This window comes from Xiphophorus hellerii, chromosome 2 (assembly GCF_003331165.1).
Source record: "Xiphophorus hellerii strain 12219 chromosome 2, Xiphophorus_hellerii-4.1, whole genome shotgun sequence".
Lineage (NCBI taxonomy): Eukaryota > Metazoa > Chordata > Actinopteri > Cyprinodontiformes > Poeciliidae > Xiphophorus > Xiphophorus hellerii.
The window spans coordinates 3,526,824-3,545,512 of record NC_045673.1 but is presented as its reverse complement, the minus strand read 5'-3'; the positions used below and the strand labels follow the sequence as shown (position 1 = coordinate 3,545,512).

The following is an 18,689-nucleotide window of genomic DNA, read 5'->3' as shown; positions in this document are numbered from 1 at the left end:
TGATAAGGAGGAGGGTCTAAACAAAACAAATAAATAAACAAGTTACAATAGATATATTATTTATATGAATTTAGATCTGTAACCTTAATACATTAGCAAAAATAAATTAATCCACTTCTTAATAGGCTCCAACAAGCATGTTGACACTACCAGTTGACTGGTTCAGTGTTCTGATGCTGAAAATGAGCTAAAATGCTAAGGTTAGCGTCAATGGTGTCACTAGCATGTTGGGAACATTGATTTACTTGATTCAGAGTGCCGAATGTGGTTAATGTGTTCATTTTATCTGTAAGGCTAACGTTAGCATGAGGGATATCATTAGGATGTAGCATAACTAGCATGTTGATGCTACCAGTAGGATGTGGGTTATCACTGGTCTGATTAATCTCACTGTAGCGCTGAGATTAGTCACAAATAGTCACGATTTTCCAGTGGAACTAAAACTTTTTTGTCAATCGTAAGGAATTATTTACTTAAAACAAGCTCTTATGTCTTGGTGAAAAGTTACTTATAAGTTAGTTTTGTCTTATTTCAAGTCTACTAAGACATCTGAACCAGAAACTAGACCAAAAATAGTTGGTAAGATGTTGTGTTTTTGCAGTGCGTTACACTTTCCGTAGCTTTAAGTACAAAACAATCTAGGAATTTTGTCTCTGGCATAGGCCTGATGAAGTTGGCTAAATCTCTGCAATTAATGTTTTTATCCTCAAGTTGAAAAGCTCTGGCGCCCCCTAGAGGAGCATTTTGAAAATCCCACTTTAGAGGGATGGCATGATTAAATTTTCATTAAGGTTATGTTATGAGAAATACAGATAAATGTTAAGTTTAGGGTAACAAAATAGTTTGGCATAAATGCAGTTACCAAAGTGAAGGGAAGTCAAAGTCCTAATGTTCCTAGAAGTGCAAATGTGTGTGTGAGAGTGTGTGTGTTCACGCTGAACTCTTTGATCAGTGACTGTGCTTGCTGCAGGTTGCCATGACAGCCAGTCACATGATCAGAGTCGGCACCGCAGGTGTGTGCGTGTCAGCAAAGATACCCCGAGGTGTGACCTTGTACAACACAAATCCAGCTCTACGATCGCTCCGCTTCAAAACCAGAACATGTGCGCACAGACACACACACACACGCCCACACACATACACACACACACACCACCACAGGCTACACAAAGATCACAAACAGATCTCTGCTGAATATTTTAGTTTTGCGTGAGCAGAAAATAAAATCCGGTTGATGTTTAGTTTGATGGCACCAGGTTTTCTTGGAAGTCTGGAAAAAGAAACAAAGATGTGGTGATATATTATAGTTGTGTTTCTAGTTGTGCTGGGACTCGATTAATTGCAGGAATTGTAATTAGTTAATTGCAATTAATCGCATTTTGAACAACCAGCTGACTCTGGTGTTTTCTCCTAACTTTTGCTGCCGCCATTTTTTCGGACTAGCGTAATTTGCCGACTGCTGACTTAAACTGCTTATGGGGAATAAAATCAATTTCATATCAGTTCATAGGGCTAAAAAAAGATTCATAAACACAAAACCGAAAGATATTATACCCATAAATTCAGTATGTTTGAGTTTTATAAATTTGCGATTTAGTTCCTGTTACAGTTTTTCCAAATTAATTACCGTTTTTATTTACCTCAGTTAATGAAAATATTTTCAGAATTTTGGTTTTTGGTGTTTTGTAAGTTTTAGTTAATGTTTACTTGAATAGAAATGCTGCGTTCATGTACATACCTGAATCTGACAACATAGTTTTCAACTAATCACCAGCCACCATGTTGTTTCTGTGAAATGACTGGAGGGAGGAAAGCGCAGATCTGAAGAGAAACGAGGAGGAAGGTGGAGAGGATGGTGAGTTTGGTCCCAACCTTTCTGTTTGCCTCAGTATTGATCTCTGCCTCACCTCAACATCAAGGCCGGCCCACACACTTATATTTGCTGAAGCCCGGCTTCGACCGCCTGACTGGTCAGATTAGAGCCAGAGAGCCGCCAGGCCCCAGGGACGCTGCACACGTTTTCACTCAGACACGTTTAATGCTCGTTTTCAGCCAAACATGTCTGATTTCTGTTGGAAACAAAACTGAACATTAAAATAAAGGTTTTAGTGTTACTCTTAGAAAGTTTATTTTCAAGAAAATTTCTGAGATTTATGAAAAAATGTCAGTTTTTTATAGTCAATTCTCAACTTTTAAATCTCAAATTTTCCATTTTTTTCTTCTTCTTTTTAATCTCAACATTTCTGAGTTTAGTCTTTATATTTTGTTTATATTGGCCGTAATACATGGTCATAATCTTCACATCCTCACCTTTGTAGCACATCAATAATGTTTGGATAAGAACCCGACGCTGCTGTGTTATTTATCTATTCATCTTAAGATGATAAATTAATAAATTTAACTCAGGTTGTTGAGGGCTAAAATTTCAAAAGAGATAAAATTCATTTTGCATCCCAAACCGGATTCTGGACGTTACGCTTTCCTGTTCTGTTATCTCCCTGCCATCTTTGTTGCGGTATCAACTGTCTCCATTTAAGGGTGACTAGCGGCGCCCTCTGCTGGATGGCGGCCAAACTACAACATTAAAAAAGATCTCCTCTAAGCAGACATTATTAGTTAATCGATTTGAACTAATTTTAATCTAATAAACCATTAATTTACTATTTGTCTGTATTCTGGACCAAAGAAAGTCTCTCTGACGCCTCAGAGGGGATTCACTGTAACTGAAAGTCGGACCTTTCTTCCAGTTTGTGCCAAAGCACCTTTTTGTTTGTGAGCGTGTTGTGTGTGTTTGTGTGCGTGTTTGTGTGAAAGTGTGCTGTGTCAGCACCTGAGACAGACAAGGCTGCTGTTGTGCAGCCACAGAGGAAATAAAACAGCAGCCCACGTTGTTCCAGCCGACAGACAGACGGATCTCCTCCTTTTGTTCCCGCTGTTTATTATTCCTTGTTCTGCGGTCATCCTCTCCTCCTGTCTCTCAGACTTCATGTTCACCCCCTCCTTCTTTATTCCCTTTTTCTTTCTTTCCCAACCTCCTTTAAATTAATCCGGAAATAACATCAGTGCAACTTGTGCGCAAACCTCTCTCCCCACGCCTGCAGAAACACAAACACGCGTCTCTTGTTCTATTTTTAAACATCAGCATGATTTTTCTTTTTCTTTTTTCTTTTACTGCGCAAAATTAAAAAAAGGAGGCGGAACAGATGGAGGAAGGTGAAGCTGAATATCTCACAGATGAGTGAGATGAATGGTTGAAGGAAGACTGAGCAGATGGGTAAAGGAAGGAAGTGGCTGAAGTACAGTAGAGGAGTTTGCCATGCTAAAACTACGACAGCGGCGCCAAAAAGAGTTAGTTAAAGAAGAAAAGAAAATGTATTAACAGGAAAAGTTGGAATCTTGGGAACAAAAAAGAAAGAAAGAAAAGATCTCTTTGTGTTTTTGTGTGGTTAAGGTCTGATTTGGTACAATCTGAGATCCAATGCTGCCATCTGCTGGACATTTACTGGAAGGATTTTTCAAAAAGGATTTTAAAAATAAAAAAAGTTAATATTTTTTTAAGTTTGTACCTGGGAGTAAACGTCTAGGGCATGATTACTTTCAGCGTTGCCAGATTGAGCTGCTTCTGAAAACGATTGGTTGGGGGAAAAATAAAAAATATACAGCATTGAGTGGGTTTTTAAATATTTCCTGCTTTTCACAACAGTTGGTTGTTTTTAGAAAGATTTTTAGAAGGAGACTGAGGTCTGTAGGCAGATCAGAGTTTGCTTTTTTGGTCCACATCAGAGTTTTATTACGCATTCTCACCTCCCCAACAAACTGGACTTTCTAGGCAAACGAACTGGAGTTCAATTAAAGCGGACCAAACAGGGCTGGTGTGGATGCAACCTTTAGCCCAAAAGGTTAGCACTGTTCAGCCTAGAAAGTCCAGTTCGGTTGAAGTGAACTCTGGTGCAGTTTGTGAACATCAAGACTGATTCCAATGCAGGTAGTGGACTACAGCGCCGAGCATTCTGGGTAAATGCAACCAAAACAAAACGCAAGAGTCTCTAGCGTTAGCAGGAGAAATGCCTCATGGTCTTTAACCAAAAATAATACAGAAATCTTGTAACTGCTAAATCTGATGCTACTCCATTTTTGTTTACATTTTCCGAAGAAGAGAGTTGCGCCCCCACAGGCGAGGAGGGTAACGGGTTTTTAAATTAGCTTGGTTCGTTTGACTCTGCAGTGTGAAAGAGAACCGCAGCAGCTGGAAATGTAACAAATGCTGCAATTTTGATCCCCAATCGAACCGATTCTACCAGACTATCAGGTGGGAAAACAACTTTAGCAACAACTTATCAGTAATTTAAATTCTTCTATCTCACCAGCACACAAACTAATGCACAATCCAGATATTTAATTAACATTCCCAGTGAGTGGAGTGGGAGTGGTGTGACAGTCTGTCAGCTGGTTCCTGCAGTATGATGTCAGATATTAACCAGGACACTGAAAACATCCAGATTTCCCCCAGAACCCGCCTACAGAATAAACATCGAATGAAATTACTGTTTACATTACAAAGCAAAGGTCATCACTACGTTGGTTTTGTTTCACTATAGGTAAAAATAGTGTAAAAATAGTGTACAGTTCTTTGTTTGGTCAAGAAATTAAACTGTACAAGTCAAATAGGACGATGTTACATAGGAGATTTAAAGGGATCGACTTATTATTTGAGGTTGTTGGTTCAATTTCAGTAAAACAAGAACAGCAAAAAATTTACTTTTAGGAGGTTTTCTAAACAGTACACTTTTTTGCTTCCATTTGGATTTTTACTGTTTCTAAAAACAGACCAAGCACTTAAAAAACACCAAGCTGTTGTTTTATTTTACAATAAATGAATGTTTTATGGTGTCAGGAAAATGTGTCAGTTCAAAAACCTCCAAATTGCTGAGTAACATTTGATGGGCACTGCGCAACCAACAAGAATGTAGCAAGTGGTTTCTTTCCAGCAGCTATTACCAGCTGACCAAACGTGCTGGAGCATTGCTTGGGTTGCTAGGTAACGAACTAGGCTCAGCTGTGGTTGCTAGGTAAAAGTTGAGTTCCCTCAATTTTGACTTGGCATTCAGGAGGTTTTTGAAACAGCTAATATTCCTTTGTTTTTTAATTTACCATCAATAACTGAAATTCATTATGACAAAGATAAATCAAAATTGTCATCATGATAAGGAAGTGTTCACAATGATAATAAAATAAACTCCTAGCTTAGGGGGCCATATAAAAAGCTATGGTGGGCCGGATTTGGCCCCGGGGCCCTGAGTTGGACACATGTGCTTTACAGATGATCTTTTATAAGAAACTTTTAGAGAACTGTAACACAAACTGACACTTTCTAGGAAAAGAAACCATATTAACAAATCACTAAACACAACTACAAATTATTCAACTACAATACATGAAAAAAAAAACCCAACATTAAATAAGCAAAACTACAAATTAAGAAAACATAATGACATTAACAAAATGTTAGAGGTCAACTTAAAATATCACTGACTGGATGACTCCACTTTTGGCTTTAGAATCGGAAAACATTCCAACTTTTTGTGCATTTGTTGAAAATATGAACTTATGTTACATGAAAATAGCTACTGGAAACATCACTTATTTATCTTGGTGATTTCTTAATTTATATTTGTGCTTATTGTGTTTTTGAATATGTTGTGTTTTTTAATTTATAGTTGTGGTTAGTGATTTGTTTGCACTTCAGGGCCTCCGTAGAATACTGAAAATTTTACTAAACTTAACCTTTCCTTAAACTTTCAGTTTTCTCCCTAACCTCACCTGTAAGTGCTCAGTAACTGGAAAGTCATTATTTCTCTGCAAACTTAAAGTTTAAGAAGAAAAACGTAAAATTCATACTTTATTCCAAAACCCATTAGAAAGCTACAGAACCCAGTTAGCCTTAATGGGCTACAGTGACTTAATTGGCCTTCTCACTTGCAGAAGCGCCTGCAGGTGAGAGCGACACACGCAGAGCCATGCAGGTTCAGGCATCCACACCAGGCGGAAACTGAAACACATTCTTGTACGTGCAGAACCGAGCGAGCCGGCGACAGGAGTGTGAACACACCTTGACGTTTAACGAGACGACGCTCACACCTCGTCTGACAGAAGTCACCTGCTGCCTCACTTACACATGTCATTAGAGAGGAGTCGGAGCTCTTTGTTACTTCCACTTGCTGACTTCACTGGGATTTTTTGTGCCAAGCTGTGATCACCCTAATTAGGTTTTATTTACCTCTAATTGGGAACTAATTTGACCACGGATCCAGAGCAGGAAATGAAGAAAAATACGTATTTTTCCGTACATCTTAAAAATAAAGCCTCTGATTTTCACCAGGAGTTTACGTTTATTCATTTTTTAAAAATGCAGTTGACTGGTTTTGTCTCATTCTGTTCTTCTGTTTTGTTCTTTTTGTAGAATCTGTTTGTCCTTGAAGACTTCAGGTTTTCTTCGGCAGAAGTAGCTTCTTTGCTGCCCTTTTAGTCCAAAGGGTGGAAACATCACTAATACCTAAAGCCAGGAACTGAGCCGTTGCTAGCAGGTTAGCTAGGGTGCTAACCTGCTAGCACCCTAGCTAACAGGTCAGCTGCGCTAAACCCCAGAGTTGGGTAGTAACTAGTTACATTTACACAATTACATTTACTTGAGTAACTTTAAAAAAAACCAAAAACTCAACTATGCTGTACTTTTTACTTTTAATTGAGTAATTTTATTATGAAGTATCTCTAACCTGAGTAAAATTTCTGGATTTTCGACCCACTGAATGAAAAACAAACATGTTTTAACCAGAAACAGAGACACACCTGCAGTTTTTGTTACAGTTTCAGCAGGTTTTTTTTTTATTGAAAGAAACTGATTTAGAAAAAGGCTCTTGTGTGATTTTGTGTTACGTCTGGCGAAAACCACAAAGAAAACAACAGGAAGTATTTTTCTTTTCGCACAATGCGCAGCTCGCGCCATCAAAGCGCCACAGTTAAAAAACAACAACTTTAAACTGTAAAGGTTTTGTAATCTCAGTAAATTCTGGACTGTATGGTGAGCAGAGCATCCAATAACTGAACTCCAGAAGAGGAGGAATACTTCACCATATTTTTACTCACGTAAAAGAAAAAAAGAAATTACTCAAGTAATAGTGAATAAGTATTTTTTTTAAAGTCTACTCAAGTACTGAGTAACTGATCAAATTATCAATCATTTAATATTTAAAAATTACACCATTAGACAAACCAAAATATAAAATTAAGTGGAAATTTGGTGTTTTAAGGACGAAAATGACAATAATTCATGTAAGTAACAAAAAATAATAAAATCAGGTAAAATATTTCTTTTTCCAAATCACTTTCTTTCAATAAAAAACTTTTAAAACTTTAACAAAAACTGCAGGTGCGTCTGTTCTGGTGAATTTTTAGTTTGTTTTTCATTCAGTGGGGAGAAAATCCAGAAATTTTACTTAAGTAAAAGTAAACAAGTACAGCGTAGTAAAAACAAATACTAGGAAAAACGTTAATAAAGTAACTGTAACTAGTTACTACCCAACTCTGCTGCAGTCGGTATGGAAACATCCTTCATCGCGTTTCTCTCGTCCTGTCATGCCGCCCAGCTCCTCCATCGTCGCTCCTTCCTCCACAGATCCACAGTGGGCGCGGCCTTCGTCACTCCCACTGAACCGCCATCACTTCCGCCGCGCGCCGGCGCTAACAAGGCCCGCGTGCGGCACGTCTCACTCACGGCGGTGACATATTGGATCTCACCAGGCTGATGTGCTCCACTGATCAGGGCGTCACGCTGGCAGCCATTAGAGCCTCCATCAGCCACACCGAGAGCCGGGCTTTGATGGCGACACTGTCTGACACATGATGATTAGCGGCTGAAGGTTTTTTTTAGGATTTCACGCAGCATCGCAGAAATTAATCAGGATACTTTGTTGAACGCTGCAGTCTGTTTCCACTAAACCGAGGATTATTGATCGGCTTTCTGCTGGATTTTTAACTATATTCAGTTACCAGCATGCGACGGAGTATATTAATGAAAAAAAATGAAACAAGTAAAATGACAATTATCATAAAATTACGAGTTTAAAGGCATAATATTACAAGAATAAAGTCATACTATTTCGATTATTACGAGAAAAATCGCAATAATATGAGAATGAAGTCATAATACATCGAGAATAGTTGTATGAGAATAAAGTCAGACTATTACATTAATAGTCATACAAGTCATTATATTACAAGAATAAAGTCAAAATAATGAGAAAAAAAATCATATTTCGAGAATAAAGTTGTAATATTATAACTTTCTTCTTGTATTTTTTGTAGGTAGGTAGGTAGGTAGTTAGGTAGGTAGGTAGGTTTTATTAGTGTGGTCCTAATACCCTGTCATATTTATTTGTCCAAATGTTATTGATTTAATTACCACTAATTCAGTCTAGGCAGCCTAAATGAAAGTGAGCTTTACTGCTACATGCATAGACTGCTGGATTCAACAGAGTTTCTTTGAATTTCCTTTAATAATTATGTTAAACCAAAATATTTACCTAGCTTACGCAGCTCTAGTTCTGTTAAAAGAGCTCGTTCCTCTCCACTGTCGCCCCGTGCTTGATCAGTTTGATCAAAGGTAATCATCTGGCTTACTTAACATTTTTCACTGAGCCAAGTCTAATTTCTCTGGGAAAGGATTTAAACTGGATTATTTGGATTAAATTATACACTTGACAAAATAAATTGGGCTTTTTTGTGGTTTTAGTGGATGAGATGTTTGCTGTGATTTAGGGAAATAAAAAAGTGCAAAGTTTTAATGTTAATTGATATAAGTTTCTGATTAAGATTAATTGAAAACTAATTCACTCAAAGTACTATTTCCTTCCTTTTTTGTTTACAAGTCAGATCTTATTCTCAAAGTTAACTAAAACCACCATAAGTTTCATAAATAAATGTATTTAAAACTAATATTTTATTGTGAAATATTGAAGCCATAGTTCAATCTGACACATTTATTAACAGCAGACACTAGAGGGCGCTGTTGGTTTAGCTCTGGCATTTAAATTCAGCTTTTGGAGTAGCAGATGAAAAAAATGCAATTTACTATAAAAACAAGCCATTTGGTGCTCTTATTTAGGGAAAAACAAAAATCCATATTTTAAGAAAACTTAAAAAAACAATAGAGACATCAAAGCAGCACAGACAACTTCCTAGATTATAAGATTTGATTGTTTAAACATTTCTTCATCTGCAGTTCAAAGCTACAGAGAAAATCTTTAGTTTAATAAAAGTTTTTGAAAACAGATCAGAACATTGAGGAGACATCAGGAGTTACTAAATCTTTATTCAAATCAAACAGCAGATAAAAACATTAAGGCAAACCAGCAGCGAGCTGCAAAATGGAAACTAACAAGGCTCGATCTGTTCATTAAAAAAATAGAAAATTATAAAGCCAGAGAAAAACAACAGAACACACAGAGTCGTTCTGTCAGTGTGCATGCATCCTCTGTGATTTCACCTGTGAGTGAAGCATTAAAGACGCCGTTTACTTGGTGCAACCATAAAATGCTGTTGTTGTTTTTGCTGATCTGTGATTGGAGCAGCTTTCAGAAATTAAGCCAAGAGTGAAGCAGCTCGACTCTGCAGCGGACGGTTACAGAAGCAAAAACCAAAATAGTTATTTTCCCATTTCTCATTTGATCGAGCGTCAGAGCGGAGCTGGGAGTTTCTTCCTCCAGAAAATTGACTTCATGCTCGGGTTCAGTCAGAAACGGCCTCCCTCTGCTGCCAATAAAGCGATCACTTTAATGAAAACATCTGAAGCAGCATCAAAGACCAACTTTTACATTTTATTTTCGGTTCCGACGACCTGATAAATGTGACTGAGCTGTAAACCCAGAAGTCACAACTGAAACAAACATAATTTTTATTTGGTAAATGGAAGATCTTAAAGTTTTATTCACATTATTTTCAGTCTATTTTCATACTAAAACAACGTGTCCAATTCTACAACATTCTGTGAACTGACACAAAAAAGCTGGAAATAAAAGCTGAGATTCTCTCGTTTCATGATCAATAAAATGTTAGAAATTTTGAAGAGACACTGCAGCTGTCTGGAGTTTTTATTTTGAAAGTCTGAGCTAGAACCCCTTTCCTGTTTTTCCTAAGAACCTCTTGTTCCTGATTAATCAATTTTAATCAGGAGTCACACAATAACTGAAATTATCACGATCTGTGTGACCAAGCCTGTTTGATTAATACAGAAGAACCAGAGAAAATGCTGAGTCACTGGTTGCTATGGCGATTTCTGGCAGAGAGCAGAGACAAAAAAATTTAACACTCAAATAAATAGATGCTGTGGAAAAACTACAAGTCGTATCAAAAAATCGTTAAACCAGGAGCTCCAGAACCTTCTGGTAGACACGCATGTACATTTTTAAGAGTTTGTACTGTTTTATGTAGAAAATACAACAAGTGACCGAGACTATGTTCCAGTTTAGAAAGACATATAATGAAGGTGAATTAGATTACGGGTGAGTGCTCTCTGCACTCTGAGCTGATCTGACAGAAAACTGTAAGTCTGACAGCAGCGAGAGACTCACTGGGTGAAAGTAGACAGAAATACCTACGTTTTGATGTATCGACTGTTCATACAGTCGATACATCGACTGTGGGGACTGTTCATACAGTCGATACATCAGTGAGTGTAAAATAAGACATTTCTGTCCTGTGTCTGGCATCACCACTGGTGTTTCAGTAGTAAAGAGTGGCCCAAATATGGAGCTCAAAAAAGGGGAGGGGCCAAAATATGGAGGTCCAGAAAGGGGGAGGGGCTTCTACTCATTTCACCAAAATCACATTATTTTTAATAGAGAACATCCTTTAGTTGTTTTGGTTTTTTTTGCCTTTATTTGGAAAATGTACATACTGTACTATACCATCACTGCCGACATCATATTAAATAAAATGCTGCACATTTTGATGGATCTACCTAAATGTAGACACATCTGTAAGCTTATATGTCAGTATATGAAAAGATAGACATTACATTACTGATAAATGTGAAAATATGCTACCCTCTTTGCCAAGAGTGCCACCTAGTGAGTTGCGTCTGTCATTACAAGCACCTGCAACAATGGTAACTTGATTTGGTTTCATTTTGTCCTTGAAATTTAGGATTTGGTTGACAATTTCGGTGGGGTTTGTCGTGGAATCTGTTTGGGTGGTGTTGGTTGGTTTGCTGATTTGGGGTTGGTTGGTTAACATATTTAAGTGGGGCTGGTCTATTTGGTTTAAGGTAGTTGGGTGGTTGATTTGAGTGGAACTGGTTGGTTTGTTTATTTGGGTGAGGTTGGTTATTTAGATTAAGGTGGAGTTGGTTGATTTTGGCTGGGGTTGGATGGATCATCTGTTTGGGTAGGGCTTGTTGGTTTGTCGATTTGGTTGGTTAATAGATTTACGTTGGGTTGGTCTATTTGGATTGGGCTGGTTGGGGTGGAGTTGGTTGGTTGGTTGGTTGATTTCTTAATAGATTTAAGTGGGGGTTGGTTTGGTTGGATGGGTGGTCTATTTGGTTGGGGATTTGGGTGGGGTTGCTTCATTGGGTGGTTGAATTGGGTGGGGTTGGTTATTCAATTTGGGTTGCATTGGTTAATTTGGGTTGTTGAGTGGCTGATTCAGTTGGGTCTAGGTGCTCACGTTGGGTGTGGTTGGTTGATTTGTTAACAGATTTAAGTTGGGGTTCATTTGGTTGGATGGGTGGTCTATTTGGTTGGTCAATTCGGGTGAGGTTGAGGGATTGATGATTAAGTTAATGAATGAAGTGATGAACCAACATTAGGATCTTATGTTTGTAATTTTTACCCATTTTATGTGAGTTGGATGGATATTTATAGTTGATTGCTCCTCTGGATCCCAATGTGGTTTGTTTCTAGCAAAGAATGAATTCATCTAAAATCTTAAAAGTTAAAGTCTAAGTCTGGTCTAATCTAACAAACATCTGAATACAAATCATAACATCCAACTGGAGTTATTAGGATTTTTGGTTGTTCATGAAGATCAAGTGTTCAACTCAGTAAATATACGTTAAATCTTGTAAGTTAATATAGATCCCAAAATATTAGATGGAAACATCATAAAATTAGCAGATTTTTCTGCTAAACATCACAAGAATTTTTTTTCTGCTAAAAAAATCACCCAATAAACCAAGAAAGAAACCTAAAATAAAGATGGTAACCAAATGTTTCCCTTCGTTATGTGTTGGTGTGAAGAGCTGCTGGTCCCAAACAGCTCAGCGTCTCTTCTGGAGAGCCCAACCTCCAGAAACCTGAACCACGACTAAACAAACACCTCAGGAGTCTAAAGACAAACCGATGGATGCAGAACATCCAAAAAGCTTTTACACCAACAACAAAGACTTTCTTCCTCTGAACACATCGTTTGTTCTGAAGCAGAAAAAAAGCGAGAAGCGCAGCGATACCAGAAAAAAAAGTTTGTCTCTGTTTCTAAACATCTGTCCATCATTTCTACATCTGCATATTTGCATTTACACGCCTGATTCTCCCCTGTTACTGGTTTCACTGGGTTTGTCCGTCAGTCGGTCTTCTTGGCCCACGCCATGTCGTCGGATCGCGGTCTCTGGCCAGTCAGGTGTTCAATCAGCCACTCCATCCGTCTCCAAAAGCCCAGCTGGTCCAGTGGATAGTTGCACCATCCTGAAAACGGAAGGAGATAGGAAAGATAAAAAAGGAGGATAAGAGGATAATTATTTAAATCATATTTGGTAAAAGAGAAGAAGAGCTTTGGCTCTTTTGGAGAGCCAGTTTCTCTTCACCATATCTGTACAGGGAGGAGTTAGGAATGCCAACATGGACACTGGTTCTCTGTAACCCTCCTGTAAACGGCACCTTCCAGAAGGTGAAGGTAATTTTTTCATTTAGTGCGTTTGCTAACTGAGCGCACTTAGCTTCCCTTAAATAAATTTTTTCCAGATCAGTTCTAAAGCGATAATTTATTTGGCTGTTTGGTAAGCTTTCATTTGACTAATGCTTGACATCTGTGTCAAAGTTTTGGCTGTGAACTGTTAAGAACTCTTCAAGTAGTTAGCCCAGGGGTCTCAAACTCCAGCCCTCGAGGGCCGCAGTCCTACAGTTTTTAGATGGGCCACAGGTACAAAACACTGGAATGAAATGGCTTAATTACCTCCTCCTTGTGTAGATCAGTTCTCCAGAGCCTTAATGACCTAATTATTCTATTCAGGTGTGGAGCAGCAGAGGCACATCTAAAAGTTGCAGGACTGCGGCCCTTGAGGACTGGAGTTTGAGACTCCTGAGTTAGCCGTTTGTGTTCATGCTCTTATTTTGAAGTGGAGGAAGACAGTTAATACAGCAGTTCCATTTCCTGTCCTCAAATTTTTCTCTAACTTTATTTCAAACAAGAAACATAAAAGAGCAAAACAATAAAAATATAGTCCAAGACATAAATATGGAATATTAAATTAAGGTTGAAGGGTTGTAGAGTTTCTTTTGAATTCAAGTTTTGCTAACGCTAAATACAGGGTTGGTGTAGAGCTGGGGAGCCCAAAGTCGGTCCTTGAGGGCCGGCAGCCTGCATGTTTTAGTTCTTTCCCTGGTGGTAGTAACAACCTTCTCAGCATGTCCATGTTCTTCTTAGGCCTCTAATGAGACATCATTGGATCCAGGTGCGTAGAACCAGGGCGAGAACTAAAACATGCAGGATGCCGGCCCTCCAGGACCGACTTTGGGCACCACTGGTGTAGAGCTTTAGTGTTAGCTGAACTAACATTTTAGTTAGCAGAGGCCTCCACTGCTAACTGCCATCACCTAAACTTCAAATCATCTAATGCCTCCATTTTTAAATTTGAAGCCTCCTGTCTGACTCTCATTGTCATGAGCAGAAAGATGGAGGGCCATCCCAGGAGAGATCCTTAACCTCACCAACACACACACACACACACGCCCACACACACACTTACACCTTCTCACTTCCTGTGATGTTTACAGAAGTACAGCAGCTGAATTTATCTTTGAGTTAAGCACATTCATGGATGTGTGGCTGCAGGCCAAAATACATTTACATCTACATATGAATGAATGCATGACACCCATGTAGCAGCAGAGTACACATGAACATCTAGTTATTACAGACAAACTGAGGGTGCATCTATTGATTAAACAGAAACCCTCGACAGGTTTAAATATGGTAAAGTATCCAGAGGTTTTGTTTTATTTCCTGCATTTTTCCATGTTTTCCCTTTTTTATCCATCCAAATCCCTGCTTCCTCCCCCGTCGTCCTCCCCTGTCCTCCACCCTCCCCTCCGCTGCCTGTGAAGTCCTATTTGTTAGAACAGACAGCAGGTTAGCATTAAATATACATGGGGATTGTCAGCCGGTGGCGAACACAAAGGCAGCGAGGCGGGCCCCCAGAGGCCCCCGAGCCGGGCCCAGGCAGCCAGGCAGAGCGCGCAGGGTACCGCAGGGGACGACTCCGCCGTCCCCGACCGCCACCTCCTTCTTCCACACGCACAGGTTAGGAACCGGAGAGGAGGTCAGAGCGACCAGCGCGCACTAACAGATGCAGATGTACTGGAGCGCTCGCCGTGCCACCCCCAACAGCTCCGGCTCACATCTGGCGTCCGCTGGGGCGCAGGGTGACGCACGAGGTGAGCCGCCCCCGGAGGATGCCCCCCGCTCTCACCCAGATGCAGGCAGAATACAGAGTGTGGATGTGTGACAGAGGCCTCGGGTCCCCAAAGACCTACACGCACACTAGCACAACATTTGCTTTTAGTTATTTATAAGCCTACACACACACACACACACAGTCGCCATTTTATGTGAATATGCAGGGAAAGTTAAATTATTCTGGAAATCGCCATCTTCTGTTATAACCACCCAATATGGCCGACTTTATGTGTCCTTAATAAGCTTTTAAAGGTGACCTTCTATGCTTCCTTGAACAGGTTAAGATAGGTCTGTGGCCTATACAAAACATGTTCATCACATTTTATTTCACAAAATAATTCTTAGATGATAATATTTTAGTTTGCTCTTTTCAGAATGAGCTGTTTCAGGGAGAAATGTCTCTTTAAATCCTAATAATCTGCTGCTGGCCACGCCCCCCAACATAACATATAAACTCACATTTGAAAATGGCCGCAATTATACAATTGTACAACTTTAAAAAGTAGAAGTGGAGCCACCTGTCTTTTCCAGCAGCCATTGTACAGCACATACAGCGGTAAAACCAGCTGACCAAACATGATGGAGGTCGGTTTGGGTTGCTAGGCAACGGCACAGTACCTGCTGATTTGTGACGTTGCATTCCGGAGGTTTTTGAATGGCTCGTTTTCCACACACTCATTACCAAAAAATGGTTGGGTGGTTTTTTTAAAAGCGTTTTTAGAAGCAGTAGAAACCGAAACGGAAGTACAAGAACGTAAACAAAATTTAATTTGCATATTTCCCCCTTAACATCTGGTGAGCAGAGGTAGAGTATCCAAACATTGTTCACAAGTCAGAGTAACAGTGTATTTTCTAAAAGCAAAGTATTGAGTAACTGATATTAAGTGAATATAAAATATTCATTTATTATTTAAAAATGACATCAGATGGACAAAAATATAAAGCAATGTGGAAATTTTAGTATTTTACTGGTCAAAATAAAAATAATTCATACAAGGATCCCAGATAAAACAAAATGGCTGAAAACAAAGAGCCAATGTGTTGCAATGGCCCAGTCAAAGTCCAGACCTCAGCTTGGTTTAGACGGTGCGATGATGGCCGTACCTGTGGTGATGCAGTAGTACGTTTCATGCGGTGAAACATGGTGGATCCGGTGGTGTTTCCGTGGCAACACCAGGTGCCAGTCCTGCAGCAGAGTGACCCAGCGCGGGAGGCCGAAGTAGGAGTGGCTCCACTTATGGATCTGGTTGGTCAGCGTCACAAAAACCGCCAAGGCGAACAAGTAGCAGTCCCAGGGGTAGGACGCCGCCAAAGCCTCTGAAACCAGAAGAATGAAAGAGTTAATGACTCATCAAGACAGAAACACGTTGAAAGTTTATGATGCAAATACTTTAAACAGAGTAAGTTATTGAAAAACAAAATAAATTAACCCCATAAGTCACGTTTTTATTTAAATTTTACTGGGAATTCTAACAGTTTTAATGTCTATCATGAGTCAGATCAACCTTTTGTTTCAGTTTTATAAATTCAGGCAGCATTTATACACATTAAAGGGACATTACACATCTTTGACTCGGTTCTTCGGAGAAGTTATGAGTAGTTAGCAGAGAGTTAGGCTGGACAACAAATCAATAGTATATATCGCTATAAACACGTGATCCATATCGTGGATAATACATCTGATAGGATTTTTAAAAATGTCACTGAACTTCAATACAGAACCACATAGCATTCTGGGAAATGAAGGCATGGTTTCTGGTGCAAAACTACAGGAGAAAAAGTCAAAAGGAAGACAGTGCATCATTATCGTTCCCTTTTAAATGCTTCAATCCTCCACATTTCCTCTCCTTTACGCACATCGTTCCCATCCTGGGACAGTGTGTGTTTATCCATATTCTGATGCAGGTAAACTGCAGCTCAGCTGAGGGACGGCGAACAGCAGATAAGTGGTTTTCCGACTGTGACAAAGTGGCACCGAAACTGAATTTCACACAGCGAGCGGCAATGCAAAGCTGTGAACCAAAAGTAGGAGTCAGGAAAAAAAACCACCTCCAAATCCTTCTGAGCGAGAAACTGTTCAAATACGCTTTTATTTTACGGTTTGAGAGACAAAACGGGTTAAAATTAAAAACCTTTAACACTTACTAGACGGAAATTGTAACAGTGCAGTTATCATAAACTTCATTTACCCACTGGGTGCAGATGTAGCTCCTTAAAACAATGTACAACGCTTCAAAATAAATGTTTATTTTAAAATAAGAGCTGCATATTCAGGCCAGGGTGCGGTAAGAACATGCTACGGTTGATTCTTGTTGGACTTTGGTTTAAAAAATAAATACAAATGTTAACAGTTTTAATTTGAAGGAGGAAAAATTTAGCTTTTCTGCCTTCAAGCAGTGCTAGAAACCAAGAAACAACCAATCAGAGCCTGGAGGAGGGGCATTAGAGCTGTCAATCACCCCTCAGTGTGGCGCTGCTCTCACTTTCCCCTTTGCTCTCTGCTATGCTGGTTCTCCACAACATAGCTTGTCATGAATAAGGCCAGTTAGCATAGCCACCAATAACAACTGATAAACAGTTTTCCTTTAATGGTAAGTTGTTTTTCTGCCATTAGAAACATTTAGCAGCGAGTACGTGAGATTAATTGACAGCGCTAAGAACCGCCTCCTGGTTGTTTTTGGTTGTTAGCATTAGTAGCTCTCATATTACACTATCAAAACATAGTGAGAGCTTTAACAAATATGTAAAAAACAATTTCTTATAATAAATACATACCACAGGTTTAAACTAAATCATGCTTTCTATAACCGTTGACTGCCAGTAATGCTCCGCACAACCACCATATTTCGCTCTTTTTTCTGGTTTGAGTGAAACTGAAACAGAAGGCAGGCTGATGATCTTCAAACTGATCTCTGGATGATAAAACCAGGAGTTTGTTGGTTTTTATCTGCTGATTTCATTTTAAAAAGAGAATCAGATCTTTGCACCAGATTTCTGTAACCGTTTGATCCAACAGACATGAACTCGCTAACCATCTTCATGCCTCTCTGCTGAAACGACTTACATCCGTCCTCATCACAACACGTCCCCTCTCCGTCTCTGCAGATATGAAAACTACAATCTCTTGACCTCGGTTCAGGAGCGGCCATGACAGCTGGAGACGTCAACTCTCCGAATCGTCCTGCGTCTCCGTCTTTGTGACACGGCAAGGCGTCGACATGACAGGTTTAGATGTCATCCAGCCGCTGCGTGACCCTCGGACGCCCCCGCCCCGTCTCCGCCCTCCGGCCGGCCGACTCCAGCGCTTAGCGGTGACCTCTTCGGGAGCGGACATGACAGGCGGACATGTCGCTGCGTCTGCATCCCCGTTCGGTGACCCCTGACCCCCTGTGGGGGCAGGGCGGGCGTCCCCTAAAGGTGGACTTCAGCTGTCCTCTCATCCTTCATCGTCCTCACGCTCAGCCTTCATGATGAAGATCGGCCGTTTGTTTTTAGCTCCAGGTCACAAAATCCTCTTTGTTTCTCCAGGTTAAAACATATTTTCTGATTTTGATTATTTGATATAAAATGCAAGAAAATGTAAGTATTTAAAATAATTATTTATTGTAAATGTTTATAGTAATAATTTAGAAAAATAGAAATTATGCATACAGTTTAATTACATTGCTAAAAATATTCATTAGCTTTTTTAATGTAGTTTAATATTTATACATTATTATTTTGTAGTTTACTTTAATATAAAATTCTTTCATTAATTATCAAAATATAAAATGGCATAAAATAAAAAATCTCAAGACAATTTGACTGAATTAGTTATTGTAAATAATTATAGTAATCATTTAGAAACAATTTAAAGCAGAAATTATATATACAGCATATTAACATTAGTAAACATATTTTTTATCCGTTACTTTTTTATAGTTTAATGTTAACACAAATTTTTGATTAATTATTCAAATATG

The 18,689-nt window shown here is 39.2% G+C and overlaps 1 protein-coding gene across 1 annotated transcript in view; it reads right to left on the bottom strand.

The window, feature by feature from the left end:
- Window positions 1–10,918: 10,918 nt before the first annotated feature.
- The window catches only part of LOC116731156 (transmembrane protein 189), a 37,071-nt gene continuing 29,300 nt past the window's right edge, over window positions 10,919–18,689 (bottom strand). Inside the window, exons 5-6 of the mRNA XM_032580723.1 lie at window positions 15,832–16,044; window positions 10,919–12,737 (exon numbers count right to left, since the gene is read on the bottom strand). Of these exons, the coding sequence (XP_032436614.1) occupies window positions 12,616–12,737; window positions 15,832–16,044 (335 nt within the window). The 3' untranslated portion in view covers window positions 10,919–12,615. The remainder of the gene's footprint in view (window positions 12,738–15,831; window positions 16,045–18,689) is intronic.